This window comes from Symphalangus syndactylus, chromosome 10 (genome assembly GCF_028878055.3).
Source record: "Symphalangus syndactylus isolate Jambi chromosome 10, NHGRI_mSymSyn1-v2.1_pri, whole genome shotgun sequence".
Lineage (NCBI taxonomy): Eukaryota > Metazoa > Chordata > Mammalia > Primates > Hylobatidae > Symphalangus > Symphalangus syndactylus.
Genome location: NC_072432.2, coordinates 32,730,762 through 32,746,353, shown reverse-complemented (window position 1 = coordinate 32,746,353; position 15,592 = coordinate 32,730,762). Strand labels below are relative to the sequence as shown.

General features: G+C 36.5%; 1 protein-coding gene across 1 annotated transcript in view; it reads left to right on the top strand.

The window, feature by feature from the left end:
* The window catches only part of ARHGEF38 (Rho guanine nucleotide exchange factor 38), a 140,021-nt gene that overhangs the window by 108,653 nt on the left and 15,776 nt on the right, over positions 1–15,592 (top strand). Inside the window, exons 8-10 of the mRNA XM_055296836.2 lie at positions 5,060–5,164; positions 6,594–6,713; positions 10,087–10,398. Of these exons, the coding sequence (XP_055152811.1) occupies positions 5,060–5,164; positions 6,594–6,713; positions 10,087–10,398 (537 nt within the window). The remainder of the gene's footprint in view (positions 1–5,059; positions 5,165–6,593; positions 6,714–10,086; positions 10,399–15,592) is intronic.

The following is a 15,592-nucleotide window of genomic DNA, read 5'->3' as shown; positions in this document are numbered from 1 at the left end:
CTGACGCTCATCATCAACTAGCACATATTCTCCCTCAAGGCAATGCCCTTCTTCCATCCTGTTTTACTTCTGCTCTTAAAAGATGTACTTTTCTTTAGGGTTCCCTTGATATTCATTTTATCTTTATTTCATCTATATAAACAAAGTGTTTAGAGGCATAACTTAGTGCAATTTTTTTTTCTACTCCTTATCCCCTTCCTCTTTCCTCACTCCCCAGATGCACATTATATTAGTGAGTAACAGTCCTGTGTCAGCTGTTTAGCCTAGCTTGAGCCACTTTCATCCCAATCCCTAATAAATAATAGATGGATTAGCAAAGACTCTTAAACTTTAATGTGCATTAAGAATTATCTAAAAAGCTTGCTGAAAGACAGATTCGAGGGTTCCACCTGCCTCAAGAGTGCAATCTAGAAGTCTGTATTTTTGCAAACACTCTAGGTATTTTGAAGCCAATGATTTTAAAGTAAGTTATCAACAGAACACACTTGCAATTCTTTGAGAATCACAAGATAGAAAGTTCATGGTCCTGAGATAGTAATACAGTGGACTTCTAACCAAAATTAGAGAAGATAGTTCTTAGTATACTATGTAGTCCTTATTTTTTCCTTCTCATTTGCCTGTTCTTATCACTCATGTATTAATATCTCTAAGATTTTTAGTTTGAACAAGAGGCAACTGTACGGTGGTTCATGTTGGTTTCAGATGGCTTTGGTAGCTTCTGTGGTCTTTTCTCCTTCCATTAAGTCTTTGCAGCTTTCCAACCACTTAGGTAAAAGCAGCCCCTTCATCCTCTGGAAAGGGCTAAGATACTCTGTATTTCAATCTTGACACTATTCATATTTGCAGGAGTCAGCACAGGGAAGAAATTAAGAACAACATCTTTGAAGTTATCCAAGCCTGGGTTTGAACCCTACCTCTGCCACTTAGTAAATATTTGTTTGGGGGCACATAACAAATTCAATGTAATCATCTGTAAATTCGGATTTTCCTAGTACTTAACAAATGGGATGGTTGTGAGGATTAAATGAGATGATGCATACATCAAGAAAACACCTAACATAGTGTGTAAGCACTCAAAATACTTTGGCTGTCATTATTATCATAAATTTAATCATTATTATCTTATATCATCACCTTGTATGGTTATTTACATTTGAATGTGCAGACTTTTCTTCCTATGTGATGTAAAGTCCTTCGTACATGGTGTATGAATCATATTTTTTACTTTCTGTATTTTATAATGTTTTGACATTTTAAAATACCTTTCTGGCTGAGCAGACTGCCCTTCTAGGGCTAGCCAATTCTTAGGGATAGCAAATGGCTGGAACACAACTTTCATATGCAAACCAATCAATCTTGAGTATATAGCTCTAACCACATCCTTATCTAATTCTTACACACCAAGCCAATATCTCCCCTGCCCTAAATATTTCAGGGCCCAGTACTGGCAACTAGAGATTACCCCTATATCCCAAAGCCCATTGGAGTTATTTAAAATAGCCAGTCCTAAACTCTTTACTCTGCCCCTGCCTCACCTTTCCCGAGGAAATCCCAACAGAGGTTCTGGTCTAAACTTTCTCTTTACTCCTATCTTCTGCCACTGCACCAAAACCTGGTGCTTTGCCTCTAGCCCTGTGTGGCATGTGGTGACTCCTCTCTCTGGGACCTGTGAGTATAATACACTTCTTCCTTCTTGTTCTTGTTTCTTCTTGTGACTGTACCGAATTTACCAACATGTACATTCTTAGAACACAAGGCTTGAATTATTTTTGTATTTACTCCTTAATATCCTTCTAGGGGCTAACTGGGTCCATTGCATGTTAAGAGGTTCCTCTTCTCAATGTGGAACTATAATGTAAGAAGTTTGGGACATTTATGGGATATACTTACATATCCAAGAAAGGACAATGAAGACACTTCAACTAAAGACAACCATATTAAAATCAAATTGGAAATTTATTTAAGAAGAGATTGTAGCCATAATAGAGATAGGCATGTGTAAATATAGGGCAAACAATTCTCCCCCAGTCTTTGGGATTTTGCTTCTGACTCAAGACAATTCTATTAAGGAATAATAGGCGGCCTCTAATTCTGGGCAGGCTTTTGAATAAGCTGTTATATTCTTTAAGATATTTATCATCAACTTCTTATATTTCTCAATTGTGAACTAAAAGTGAATTGTAGTTAAAGTAGCCTGAAGGGATATTAATTAGATTTTTCCCCTTAATCTTTTGAGAGGATGTCCTGTCAGCAATGAAGCATTTTACTGTTAATCAGAAAATCAGCTGCATAGGCTGGACGGGAAAAGAGATAAATCTCAAATCAGTCAATTTTGCACTTGTCAGCAGCTCAGGTGAAATATTGGTAGAGTTCGGGTATAAAGCTATTACCAAAGAGGAAGATTCTATTCAATTCATCCTACATATATTGAACTCTCTTGTACCCAGCACCATGTTAGAGATTGGGAATACAAAGATGAACAGGCGTAGGTTCTGAATTCAGATTGCTTGCGGTTGAATCCTGATCCTACTATACCATGGGTAAGTTTCTTTAACTTCCCGTATTAACTAGGGTAAAGACCACCTATCTGTCACAGAGAGATTCCAAAGGCATCGTAGGCTAAGTCAGGTAGTTGTTTATTTCTCTCTCTCTCTCTTTTTAAAATTTTTTTAGAGACAGAGTCTTGCTCTGTTGCCCAAGCTGGACTAGAGTGCAGTGCCATTATCATAGCTCACTGCAGCCTCAAACTCCTGGGCTCTAGCAATCCTTTCACCTCAGCCTCTCAAGTAGCTCAGACTACAAGCATGTGCCACTGCTCCTGGCAGCTCTCTCTCTTTTAAGAGTCCTGAGATATGAATCCAGATGAGCTCTGCTTCGTAAGATCCTTCAGGAACCCAGTTCCCTTAGTGATTTTTCTAAACATATTGTTTTCATCTGCCTGGTTGAAGGTGTATTCCTGCCATGTCTTCTTTCAAGTCCCAGAGAAATGTTATAAGGCCAAGACTCAGACATGAAAAACAAGGCTTCATCCACATCCTATTTGCACAAACCTGGTTACCAGGGCAGAGCCAGCTGCAAGGGAGTCTGGGAAATGTAGTCTCTAGCAGGGCAGCAAAGTGTCCAACTTGAAATAGAGGTGTGGATTCTATCAGTAAAGGGACAGTAGGAGGAATGTTAACAATCTCTTCCATACCTCCTGAAGCTTCTGTTTCTTTATCTCTAAAATGGGAGTAATCATAATTCCATTATATATGTGTAAGGATTACAATGAGAAAATGGGAGAAAGGTTTTGGCAGTGTCTGGAACATAGTGTTTAACAAATGTTCGCTATTATTTTCATTAAAACAACAATAGTTAATCTGAAACAACCAAAATCCATCGGCGGAGAGAATCACTTAAATCATTAATCAGGGTTATGAGAGCACATAGGAGACAGCAATTAATTTTCTACAGTGGGAAGAATAGGAGAAAAGGGAGGATTTATAGAATGGGTGACATTTGAACTAGTCCTTAAAAATAAACAGGATTTTGCAAGGCAGGAAACGAACAGCAGTATATTCCAGCAAAAGAAAACAGCATGGAAAAGACTTGCTTATAGGAAAGTAGAATTGGGCAATATTTCTCACAGTGTGATTCTTGAACCTTCTACTTTGGAATCATCTGGGTCTTAGCCAGATGATACACAAAATAAAATATCTGGTGATGGCTCCTTGGAAACTGCATTTTAAAAAAATCTGCCCCAGCATATTGTTATACACACTAGACTGAGTTGGAACATAGCAACCTTAAGGCAGAGAATGTTGGATTTTGTGGGGATTCCAAAGAACTCTGCTGCCTATTTAATCAAAAGCTTTGTAGATAAACAATATTAAGAAGTTTAAAAATAAAATAAAATGTCACCATTTTTGATCCATTGAGTTCTAACATCAACCATCTTAAATTTAAAAACATATGAACCAAGCACTGCTATGGTTATCACCCAGTGCCAAACTTAATAATACATACCCTATTCCATGAAGCATTTGCACGTTCACACAGATTTTGCCAGGATGAGGCTGGTTCAGATCTTGTTTTGTAGCCATTTTGATTGCCAAGAAATACTGCTTGCTATTAATTTCAGTAATAAATGTGTACTCCCAGAAATTGCCACAGCATAAAAAGCATATCTTTCTGAATTCTAATGGATGTACATGTAAGATGACAAAAAAAACTGAATACATGTGACACTATCTTAAGTCTGCTGAGTTATGTTAACAGAAGGACTATTTTTGCTAAGATTATATATTATCCTTCAAGTTTGAGTTGATAAAGAATTTTCACTTTTTCTTTTTTTTTGAGACAGAGTCTTGCTCTGTTGCCCAGGTTGGAGTGCAGTGGCATGATCTCGGCTCACTGCACCCTCCGCCTTCTGGGTTCAAGTGATTCTCCTGCCTCAGCCTCCCGAGTACCTGGGACTACAGGCGCACACCACCAGGCCTGGCTACTTTATGTATTTTTAGTAGATACGGGGTTTCATCATATTGGCCAGGCTGGACTCGAACTCCTGACCTCATGATCCGCCTGCCTTGGCCTCCCAAAGTGCTGAGATTACAGGCCACATTTATTTAATCATGAATCTAAGAATATTTTCTAAATAAGCACTGTTAAATAAATTGGAAAGAATCATACGAACAAAACAATAAGTTCTAGTCAATAGATCAAATGTGGCTATTTTATAAACCCAAAAATGTAATATGGTTTGAGTACATACATAATATATGCCATTAAAAACTACAGAGAAAGTTTTACAATACCAAATATACTGTGACATGGGTGAAGCTATGTGGAAATTAACAACAGCAATTTGAGTTACAGGACTTGGCTTTACTACACTAACTGAGCATCGGTTGTGCTATGTACCAACAGAGAAAGTATGTGTTAAGACAGACAGCATGTCATCAAATGTTTTCATATCATCAAAGAATTTTCTTTTGTAATGTGCTGGACCAATATGGTCTGTGCTATTTTAAAAAATATCTGTTTCATTTGAGTTATGAAAATAATTTCATATATATTGTAGGTTAAAGACAATACCTTTAACAGAGAAGAAAAGCTGTTTAGAGCTTTAGAAAAGACTGTGAGGCTTTGTGTGAGGAACATTTCACTCTGTCTTCAACACATACAGGTAGGTGAGACACAACTGTTTTCAGTGTTCTACAGCAACATTTGATACAAAGCATCGATGTCCATGGTTATTTTGAAGAGTAAATGTGACTGTTCCTTCCTTTATATTATGACACTGGATCAAAATTGGAAGGCTGCAAACTGCTGGTAAAAGAAGCCAATATATAGAGGTGTTTTGCTGTTTGACCTCTTACCTGCTCCACTCTCTCCCCAGTACAAATAGTCATACTGTGGGACTTTTTTGCTCAGATGATTGCTTCATGGACTATCAGCATGCTTTCTTTGTAGCAGAGATGAGTTCATTAACACAAAATTGCAAGAGACAGAAAATTTGTTTGTACTAATACACCTCTTTCTAGCACCTAAAATAAGTATAAAAATCAATATAAAGGAAAATAAATTGAACTACAAAATCCTATTAACTACAATATGGAAATGCTACCATGAGATTATGTTAGAGAACAGAAATGCTCCCAGAAATTTCCAGTCCCATAAGAGGTTGTCCTGACCCTTTGAGAATCACTGATTTCAACCAGCTAATTGGAGTACAGTATGATTATGCTCAGTAGAAAAACCAGTCAGAGGTTTCTTCTAATGGATCTCATAAAGAGGAAACAGTGTCCTTCATGCCACCTTAACAATGGCTATGACCATGAGACATAGAAAGTTAGTAGTGTTACATGTAAATCAGTTATGAAATGGTCCCCTTGTATATTCCAGAAGTTTTTCTCTTGCATATCTTAGATATCTGTTTCTGGAAGCAGATGTTTGCACTCTTAGATAAAATATCAGATTGATTTGGAGACAAGTTTCCATGTACATGTACCTTTCTGTTCTTATTTATTATCTGATACAAAGCCTACTTTACAATCCGGTTTGCTATTTTCTTCCTAAAATGCTGCCTTCTGTGAAAAGAAAACCAAAAACAGTTATAACAGCCAGAGAGTAGTGGGAACCCTGTCCTTTATGTATCTTTCAAGGAGTAAATGTCTCTTGGGAACATCTACCGGAAAGTCTTCTATTTCCACTAATAGATTCAACAAAAAATGTAAGCATCTTCTCTTAAAGAGAGCATTAAATTTTCTAAGGAAAACTGATGAATTTAAATCAAAGATCAGTGATTTTTAAAATAAGGAATTTGTAAGAATTGCAAGCTAAAGAATAGCTAATGAGGGAATTTAAGATGGACTGTTTAATCAAAGAGGGTCGTATACAGAGTACTATGAGAAAGAGACATAAGGAAAATGTAAGGAAATATGTTCTTAGAAACAACCTGATTGTACAGAGGATTTATAAAATGTTCGTTCTTCCTTTTTAAGTAACCGCTCAGTGGTAATTAAGGGTTATGCTGATGAAGTCCACATTTGGGATATGTTAATTATACTGACCTCAAAACTTGCCTTTTTTGTAACTTTGTTCTTGGGTTTCAGGATGCCATGCCCCTGGCTCTGCACGGTGTAATGGACCTTCAGGAGATTTCATACAACAAAGACGATGAGATGGGCTATTCTGAGACCCTAAGTAATGCCTTAAATTCGTGTCATGACTTTGTAAGTTATTTATATTCACAGATAAATGCAAATTAAATAGTGAGGTTGAAAGGAAAGCTGCTTTTCGTTTTTTTTTTTTTCTCGAGTCAGAAATAAAACATGCACTAAAGCAAATATAAATGTCAAAATTAGTAGATTTAAACAGGGGATTTTTAAAATCATTTAATATTTTTAAAGTGGATTAGTGAGTATTTTACTATGATGGAAATTTAAGAGGACCACAGATTGTGTTTCTAGGGGTAGCCAGTGTCAGTGCAGCTTTTAAAATTAATATTTAGTTTGTGTCTGCATGTGAAATATTAAGAATTTATTAAGTTAGAAAGCTTTGCTTTTCTTTTTCTTTGTTCTTTTTTCTGGGACGGGATCTGGCTCTGTTGCCCAGGCTGGAGTGCAGTGGAACAATCTCAGCTCACTGAAACCTCTGCCTCTTGGGCTTAAGCAATCCTCGCTCCTCAGCCTCTCAAGTAGCTGGAACTATAGGGGCACACCACCACACCTAGAAGATTTTTTGCATTTTTTGTAGAGGCAGGGTTTCACCATGTTGCCCAGGCTGGTCGCAAACTCCTGGGGTCAAGTGAGCTATGCTTTTCTTAAACAAGTCTCTGGAAATGCCTTGAGTCCTTACAGAAAGAGCAAAGTTACTCACTGAGGATATGACACTTATTAACACACTATACACTGGAAGGCAAAGCCTTCCTATTGAGAAAGACTTTTATTTAACAGTCATATGTTATTTATTTTGTTCCACGGTAAAACATTTATTTTGTAAGAGTTCTATAAAATATATCTTGGGAATCATAAAAACATGCTTGAGCCAATAACACATTTTAGTAGTAATTTACTCTGGGTAATATTAATTTTAATTTAGTGCCTTGTGTTTCTATAGGTATTATTATTTCATAGTAGTATTTCAAGAATTATATAGAAGATAGACTGATCATCTTGAAAGTGGCATTTTCGTGTTGGCATTATAGGCATTTTGGGTAAGACAAATCTTCATGGAGTGGCCCTTTTGTTGGAGGATGTTTAGCATTTTTGGCCCACCAGGCTCAAAATCTCAGTAACATACCCTCACATCAAGACGTTGTGAAAACCAATGAAGAGCCTCACATAATTCCAAACCCTAGGAAGTCATACAGCCCCCAAACTAGTAGAAAAACCAGGCAGGAGCATTTTGCTTTTCTGGCACTGGGGAATGGAAAGTCAGGCTTACATCTGAGCTAATATGATAGAGAAACAGGTCAATGACAGATGAATGGATGGATGGATGGATGGATGGATACAGACAGATGATGGTGATGATGAGATAGATAGATAGATAGATAGATAGATAGATAGATAGATAGATAGACAGACAGATAGATAGATAGATGTTTTTACAGTATATGTTTAATGGAAAAGGTGTGGCTAGTTCTTTATGTATTTTCTGCATTTAATTATAGAGAGCATGCATTCTAGAAAAGTCTTTAAAGATCTGCTCTTTAGCTTAGTTCCAATACATTAAGTTAATATATATTTATTGAGTTATCACCTGAAAGTGTGGTACGTAGCTTCTCCCTCAGCAAGCATGCTCCAGACTTTGATAGAAAGAAGACAGAAGTGTCCTGCATACCTTGCATAAAACCACAAGATGATTAATTAGGCTAAGTTAAAAAAATTGTGAGAAGGCTCAATATAAAAGTAACTTTTGTGGATAACATATATAGAACTCTTTTTAAAAATCAAATATTAAGAACTCAAAATCTATCTAAAGGTAGAGCAGTTATTCTTATCTAACCATGAGTGATACATATCTACACTTTTTTAGGACAAAATATTAAAGTCTAATTCTTATTTGTTCTAACAACAATTCCTATGTAAAGGTGAATCATTTTGTGTCTATGAGTCACTGGATATATATATATATATATATATATATATATATATTACTGTGATTAGATTACCTGTAGAATCCAGTCATGTCACAAACATAGTAATTTATCCCAGATACAGTAAATAGATTCTTTGTTTATCAAGGGACTCAATAACAGTCTGTAGGTGTATATTGATTATCTCATAAGCTAGACATCAAATTTAATTTGTGTTGGCTATTGCTGGTGCCAATAACAGATTGGTTTCCCTCTTCTCTAGATTTCCCATGAGTTCAGACCAACTTACCAGGGACCATTTAAGTTAATTTATACAAGCTGCTGCTCAGATACTGATTCCCTAGGATAGCTTTTGGGTTACAAAAGAGAAACCTACTTCCAAATTATCATAAAATATCATATAAGCATATATGATAAAGGGTAAAGTAGGGCAGTCAGCAAATTTAAAACAGAAGAGAAATAGAAGAAATTAAATCTAGGATGATCAGGTTACGTCATGAAGTTGGGCAGTTCTGTGAAGCTCATTTTCAATGATTCAGGCCAAAAAGTGTAAACAATTTAAGACACAGAAACAGCATCAGCTTAATCCTTTAATGTATTTAAAACAGAACGTGTAGGCCAAGGTGAGAGGATTGCTTGAGCATAAGTGTTCAAGACCATCTTGGGCAATAGAGTGAGACCGTATCTCTACCAAAAATTTTAAAAATTAACCAAGCATGGTGACACATTCCTGTAGTCCTAGCTATTCGGGAGGCTGAGGTGGGAGGATGGCTTGAGCAGAGGCTGCAGTGAGCTGAGAAAGTGCCACTGCACTCCAGCCTGGGCAACAGAGTGAGACCCTGTCTCAAAATTAATTAATTAATTAATTAAAAATAAAACAAGTTACAACTCTGTGGTCATTTCTGTGTCAAGATTAAAATACCTTTATTAAGGGGTTACTATCTGTATAGGGGATATAATTCCACTATCAAACATAAGCCTCCAGGGTAGCCAGGGATTTGGGGCTGATATGGGAAGAATAGGGTACAGTCTCCTGTGGGATGAACTATATTCCTTTTGCTGCCAGCAAAAGGTGGGAGCGATATGGTGAATCTTTTACACAGTCTTGGTAGTCAAAGGCTAGAGATTCCCCCCTACCCTCAAGTGCTGGCTCTGGGATGAGAAAGGAGGGGAATGAAAAAGTGTTGAAGGAGATGACAATGACAAAATCAAAGACCGTAGAGAAAAAGGTGGAGTTATATTTTGGGTGAGCAGGCTGTAACTTTTGTATTCCTCTTCCTGCCCACTTTTTAGGTTCAATGTTACAACCTAGAGCTCCTGTTTTAAGTCTTTGAATAGGTTTAGCCAGACACAAAAATGATCAGATCCTCTTTTAATCTGGGTAGGTGCTTTCCTGTTTTCTTTTGTGCTTCTCGTGGGGGAAAAGGTAAGCCTATGGATAGCAGCACTGGACAAGGTATGGGCTGATCCTCTCTCTGAAATGGGCTCATTTCTTCTTTTGGCAGGCATCTCACTTACAGAGACTCATCCTGACCCCCTTGTCAGCCCTGCTGTCCTTATTCCCAGGGCCTCACAAGCTCATCCAGAAACGCTATGACAAACTGCTGGATTGCAACAGCTACCTGCAGCGATCAGCAGGAGAGGAGTCAGACTTGGCCAAAAAGGAGTATGAGGCCCTCAATGCCCAGCTTGTGGAGGAGCTCCAGGCATTCAACCAGGCTGCTCGGAAGATTCTGTTGAACTGTCTGTGCAGCTTCATTACTCTCCTTAAGGACCTGATGCTCATGGCACAGCAGGCTTACTCCACACTAGTGCCGGTAAGCACAGCACCAACACCCAGCTAGCTACCTTGGCCTACTGGATCTGCTAGAAACCACACCCATACGAAAGCCCTGTTCAGAGTGTGCACATGTGTGCCGTGTGGTGTGTGTGTATTTATTTTAACTAAAACCAGTCAGATAGTCTCCTGCTCCTTATCTGTCTTATCCATGGGAAACTCAAACAGGGTTTCCTAGTTCAGGTTTACTGCGGCTTACACATTTGTAATTCTTTTTTGGAGATTCCTTTTCAAATACCAAACACCTTTCAGCCTTGTTCCACCTGCCTGATGAAACACTGAAGCTTATCAACAATTTATATTTTGTATTTTTTTCTGATCAATAGTTCTTAGATGTTAACTGTGACTAAGATGTGGCTCTAAAAAGAAGACCATCTCGGCATAATGAAAGACACAGGATAACGTTCAAACCATGCTTTGTTTTGATTTCATTCTTCCGCAAGAAAGAGAAGCCTGGTTTTGTGTGTGTGTGTGTGTGTGTGTGTGTAGCTTCGCCTCCCATTAGGATATAATTTTATAATTATTTTCCTGATGAGGAAGAAAGATATTTACAACTTATATCAACTTTTTAAAAATCAGCTTGGTTTCTTGGCCCTACATTTCAAGTACACTAGTTCTCATCTGAATGAGATGGATAGCTATTAAATGGGTAACACCTGGAGCATAAATAATTGTCACTATTTTATTTTCTATTGTGCATTAATTAACTTTTAACTTATACTTTGAATTAAATTAAATTGAATAAACAAGGGCTATGTTTACAGGGTTCAAAAGCCAAAACTGTGTAAATGTATAATCAGTCTCACTCATACCTGTTCCTCTAGCATCCCATTCCCCACTCTCATCCCCATTTTTATTAGTTTATTTTTATGCATTTAGTGCTTTCTCATGCCAGTAACAATAAATGCAAATATATATTTTTATTTCTTAAAAGTAAAAAACAGCATATTATATATACCATTCTGCACTTGCTCTTTAACAATATATTCTGATAATGCATCTATAATAGTACATAGAGAGCTTCCTCATTCTTTTTTTTGGGGGGGGGTGGGGGATGGAGTTTCACTTTTGTTACCCAGGCTGGAGTGCAAAGGCCCAGTCTCGGCTCACTGCAACCTCCACCTCCCGGGTTCAAGCGATTCTTCTGCTTCAGCCTCCTAAGTAGCTGGGATTACAGGCATGTGCCACCACGCCCAGCTAATTTTTGTGTTTTTAGTAGAGACGGGGTTTCTCCATTTTGGTCAGGCTGGTCTCGAACTTCTGACCTCAGGTGATCCAATCGCCTCGGCCTTCCAAAGTGCTGGGATTACAGGCATGAGACACTGCGCCCAGCCTGAGCTTCCTCATTCTTTTTACAGCTTTATAGTAACTTACTGCATGGCTGTATAATAATGTATAATCAGTCCCCTATTTTTAAAATAACTTTATTGTGATATAATTTATATACCATACATTCCACTTATTTAAAGTATACAATTTAATTATTTTTAGTATATTCACAAGAGTTGTGCAACCATTGCCACAACCAATTTTAGAACATTGTCATAGCCCCCTAAAGGAACCCTGTACCCATTCACATTTTTTCCCAACCTCCCCAGCTCTAGGCAACTATCAATTTACTTTCTGCCTGTACAGATTTGCCTATTCTGGACATTTTGTATAAATGAAATCATACAGTACATGGTTCTTTGTGACTGGCTTCTTCTATTTAGCATAACATTTCAAGGTTTATTCGTGCCTAGCATGTTTCATTATTTCATTCATTTTATCACCAAATAACATTCCATTGTATGGATATACCACACTTTACTTATTCATTCGTCAGTTGATGGGCATTTGGGTTATTTCCATTTTTTGGCTGTTATTAATAATGCTTCTGTAAACATTCAATTTTTTAGTGGATATATGTTCTCATTTCTGTTGATTACTCTATATACCTAGGAGTGGAATTTCTGGATCATATGTTAACTCTATGTTTAACCTTTTGAAAAACTACCAGACTGTTTTCCAAAGTGGCTGCACTATTTTACCTTCTCAGCAGTATTGATTGAGAGCTTCAATTTCTCCACACCTCTTTATTATTATTATTATTATTATTATAGCTATCCTAATGGGTGTGAAGTGGTATCTCATTGTGGTTTTTATTTGTATTTCCCTGATCAGCACTCTGTTTTAAAACTTATTAAATTGAAGTAATAACTTATATACATTAAACTGCACCAGTCTCAACTGCACATCTCAATCAATATTTGCTTATATACATCTGTGTAACTACCACGCAGATCAAGATATAAGCCCTTTCCAGTTCCCCATAAAGATCACTCATGACCATTCCCAGGCGCCTAAAGGTAACCATTTTTCTAACCTGTATTACCATAGATTGTTTGACCTGTTTTGTACTTCATATAAATGGAATCATACAATATATATTCTTTTGTGTATTAACCTGTTCCTATTGATGAGTATTTGATCTATTTCCAACGTTTTTCTATTGCAAATAATGCTGGGGTCATGATACGTGGGCAGATGTATCTGTAGGACAGATTTATAGAAATGATAGAAGTGGGATCTCTGTGTCAAAGGGTAAAGACATATGTAATTTTGCTAGATATTGCCAGATTCCCTACTTAACTATGTACCATTTTGGATTCCCACTTGTAACACGTAAGAAAGCTGGTTTCTCTGGATTTTTGCCAATCTAACAGGTTTCAAGTGTAATGTTAATTTGCATTTCTTTAAGTATTAGTGAGATTGAGACTCTTCACATGTGAGGGCTATTTATCTTCCTGTGAGTTGGTTGTTCATGTGTTTTACTCCTTTTTCTTTGGGTTCTTGGTATTTTTCTCCTTAATTTCTAGCAGTAATATATGTGCTAGGGAGATGAGCCTTTTGTTGAGGTAAAAATTGAGACTACTTTTTCCAAGTTTACCTTTGTCTTTGACTTCACTTGTGATTTTTTTTCACACTAATGTTTGTGTTTTTAAAAAATGCAGTCAAATTTATTAATTTCATTTTGTGACTTCTAGATTTTGAATCTTATAAAGGACTTCCATATTTTGAGGCTCCAAATAAATTCAGCAGTGTTTCCTCTAGTATATTTAGGGTTTCATATTTTTTTATTTAAATAATCAATCCATGTAGATTTTATCCCGGTTCATGTTGTAAAATATGAATTTAATTTTATCTTTTTCCAAATGACTTTCTAGTTGCTCCAACACTATTTATTAAAAATAATCTCTTGTTACTACTTTCTCAATGAAACACATTTAATTTGCAAATTATTTCGATAATTTCATTCTGAGGTCATGGTAGAAGGTGGGTTCATAAGTTCAGAACAAAGTTGAGCTTTGGCAGGAATTTACTAGTCAGAAAAGACATGTTATTTTAGGTATCTTTGATCCCCACTTTGAATCATGTGATTTTTAAAGGCATTTTCAGTTTCTATTTTAAATTATCTGAGTATCTTTCACGTTGCAGTCCATAGCCGAACAAGAGCATAGAGATGCTTTGTTTTTGAGAAATTACTAGTGTCTTAAAGTAAAAGGCATTTTGGAGAAGTTATCCTCATTAAAATGATCTTATTCTTTATTTTATATGTACTATGTATATTTAAACTTTTTATTTTGTGATACTTAGAGATTCATATGCAGTGGTAAGAAGTAGTACGGAGATCCTGTACAACCCTCACACAGCTTACCCAGTGGTAACACATCTTGCATAACTATATGTATTTCTGAAAGGCAGAATTGAATAGTGATTAGAGAACACTAGAGTATGTTGTTTTAATACCTGCTCATTGCTGTACTACATTGTGTAAATTAATGTATCCTTCTGTTTAAATTTTCTCATATGAATTAAAATGAGAATAATAATGTATATAATGTTTAAATTTTTAATTATATAAAAAAGCCACAATTTACCATTATAAGAATTTTTAGGTATACATTTCAGTAGTGTTAAGTATACTTATATTGTTGTGTAATAGCTCTCGAAAACATTTTCATCTTGCAAAACTGAAACTATTCTCATTAAACAAGTCTCCATACTCCCCTCCCCCAAGTCCCTGGCAACCATCATTCTATTTTCTGTTTCTACAAATTTGACTACTTTAAATACTTCATGTAAATGGAATCATACAGTGTTTGTCTCTGTGACTGCCTTATTTTACTTAATATAATGTCCTCAAGATTCATTCATGTTATAGCATGTGATAAGATTTCTTTCATTTTTAAATGTGAATATTTCATTATATATAAAAACCACATTTTGGGCTGGATGTGGTGGCTCATGCCTGTAATCCCAGCACTTTGGGAGGCTGAGGCAGGCAGATCACTTGAGGCCAAGAGTTCAAGACCAGCCTGGCCAACATGGCAAAACCTCATCTCTACTAAAAATACAAAAACTAGCTGGGTGTGGTGGCACGTGCCTATAATCCCAGCTACTCTGGAGGCTGAGGCTGGAGAATCACCTGAACCTGGGAGGCGGAGGTTGCGGTGAGCCGAAATTGCACTATTGCACTCCAGCCTGGGTAACAAGAGTGAAACTCCGTCTCAAAAAAAAAAAAAAAACAAACCTAAAACACATTTTGTTTATCTACTCATATGTCAATGATCATTTGGGTTGTGTCTATCTCTTGGCTATTGTGAATAATGCTGCAATGACCATAGGTGTGCAAATATCTCTTCAAGATCCTGCTCTCAATTATTTTGGATATATACCCACAGTGGGATTGCTGAATCATATGGTAATTCTATTTTTTTGAAGAATTCAAAGCTCTATTTTTAATTTTCATTTTTATTAGAGTTATGCATACACATAAATATTCAAGTACTTATTCAGGTTTGATGACGAAAAACATTTGTCCTTCGCTCCCTTTATTCCATTTCTCCTGCCTCAGTGGTAACGACTTTCCAACTCTTTTAGATGATTCTCTTGGCATTTACCTTCATATTTAAAAATAAGACTCTTGTGTTGTCATTTCATTATTAATACATTTTAGGTATAATACATTCCACAGTGAAAAATGAGGATTTAGCTCTCTCTTCTCTCTATACCCCCACATCTGCTGTAGTCATACACACTCTTTCTATACCCCCTTCAATACAGTTATAGCATAGATTTGGTTGAGTTCACATTAAGTGTGTAAAGTATGTGATTTGTGTATTAGTCATGAT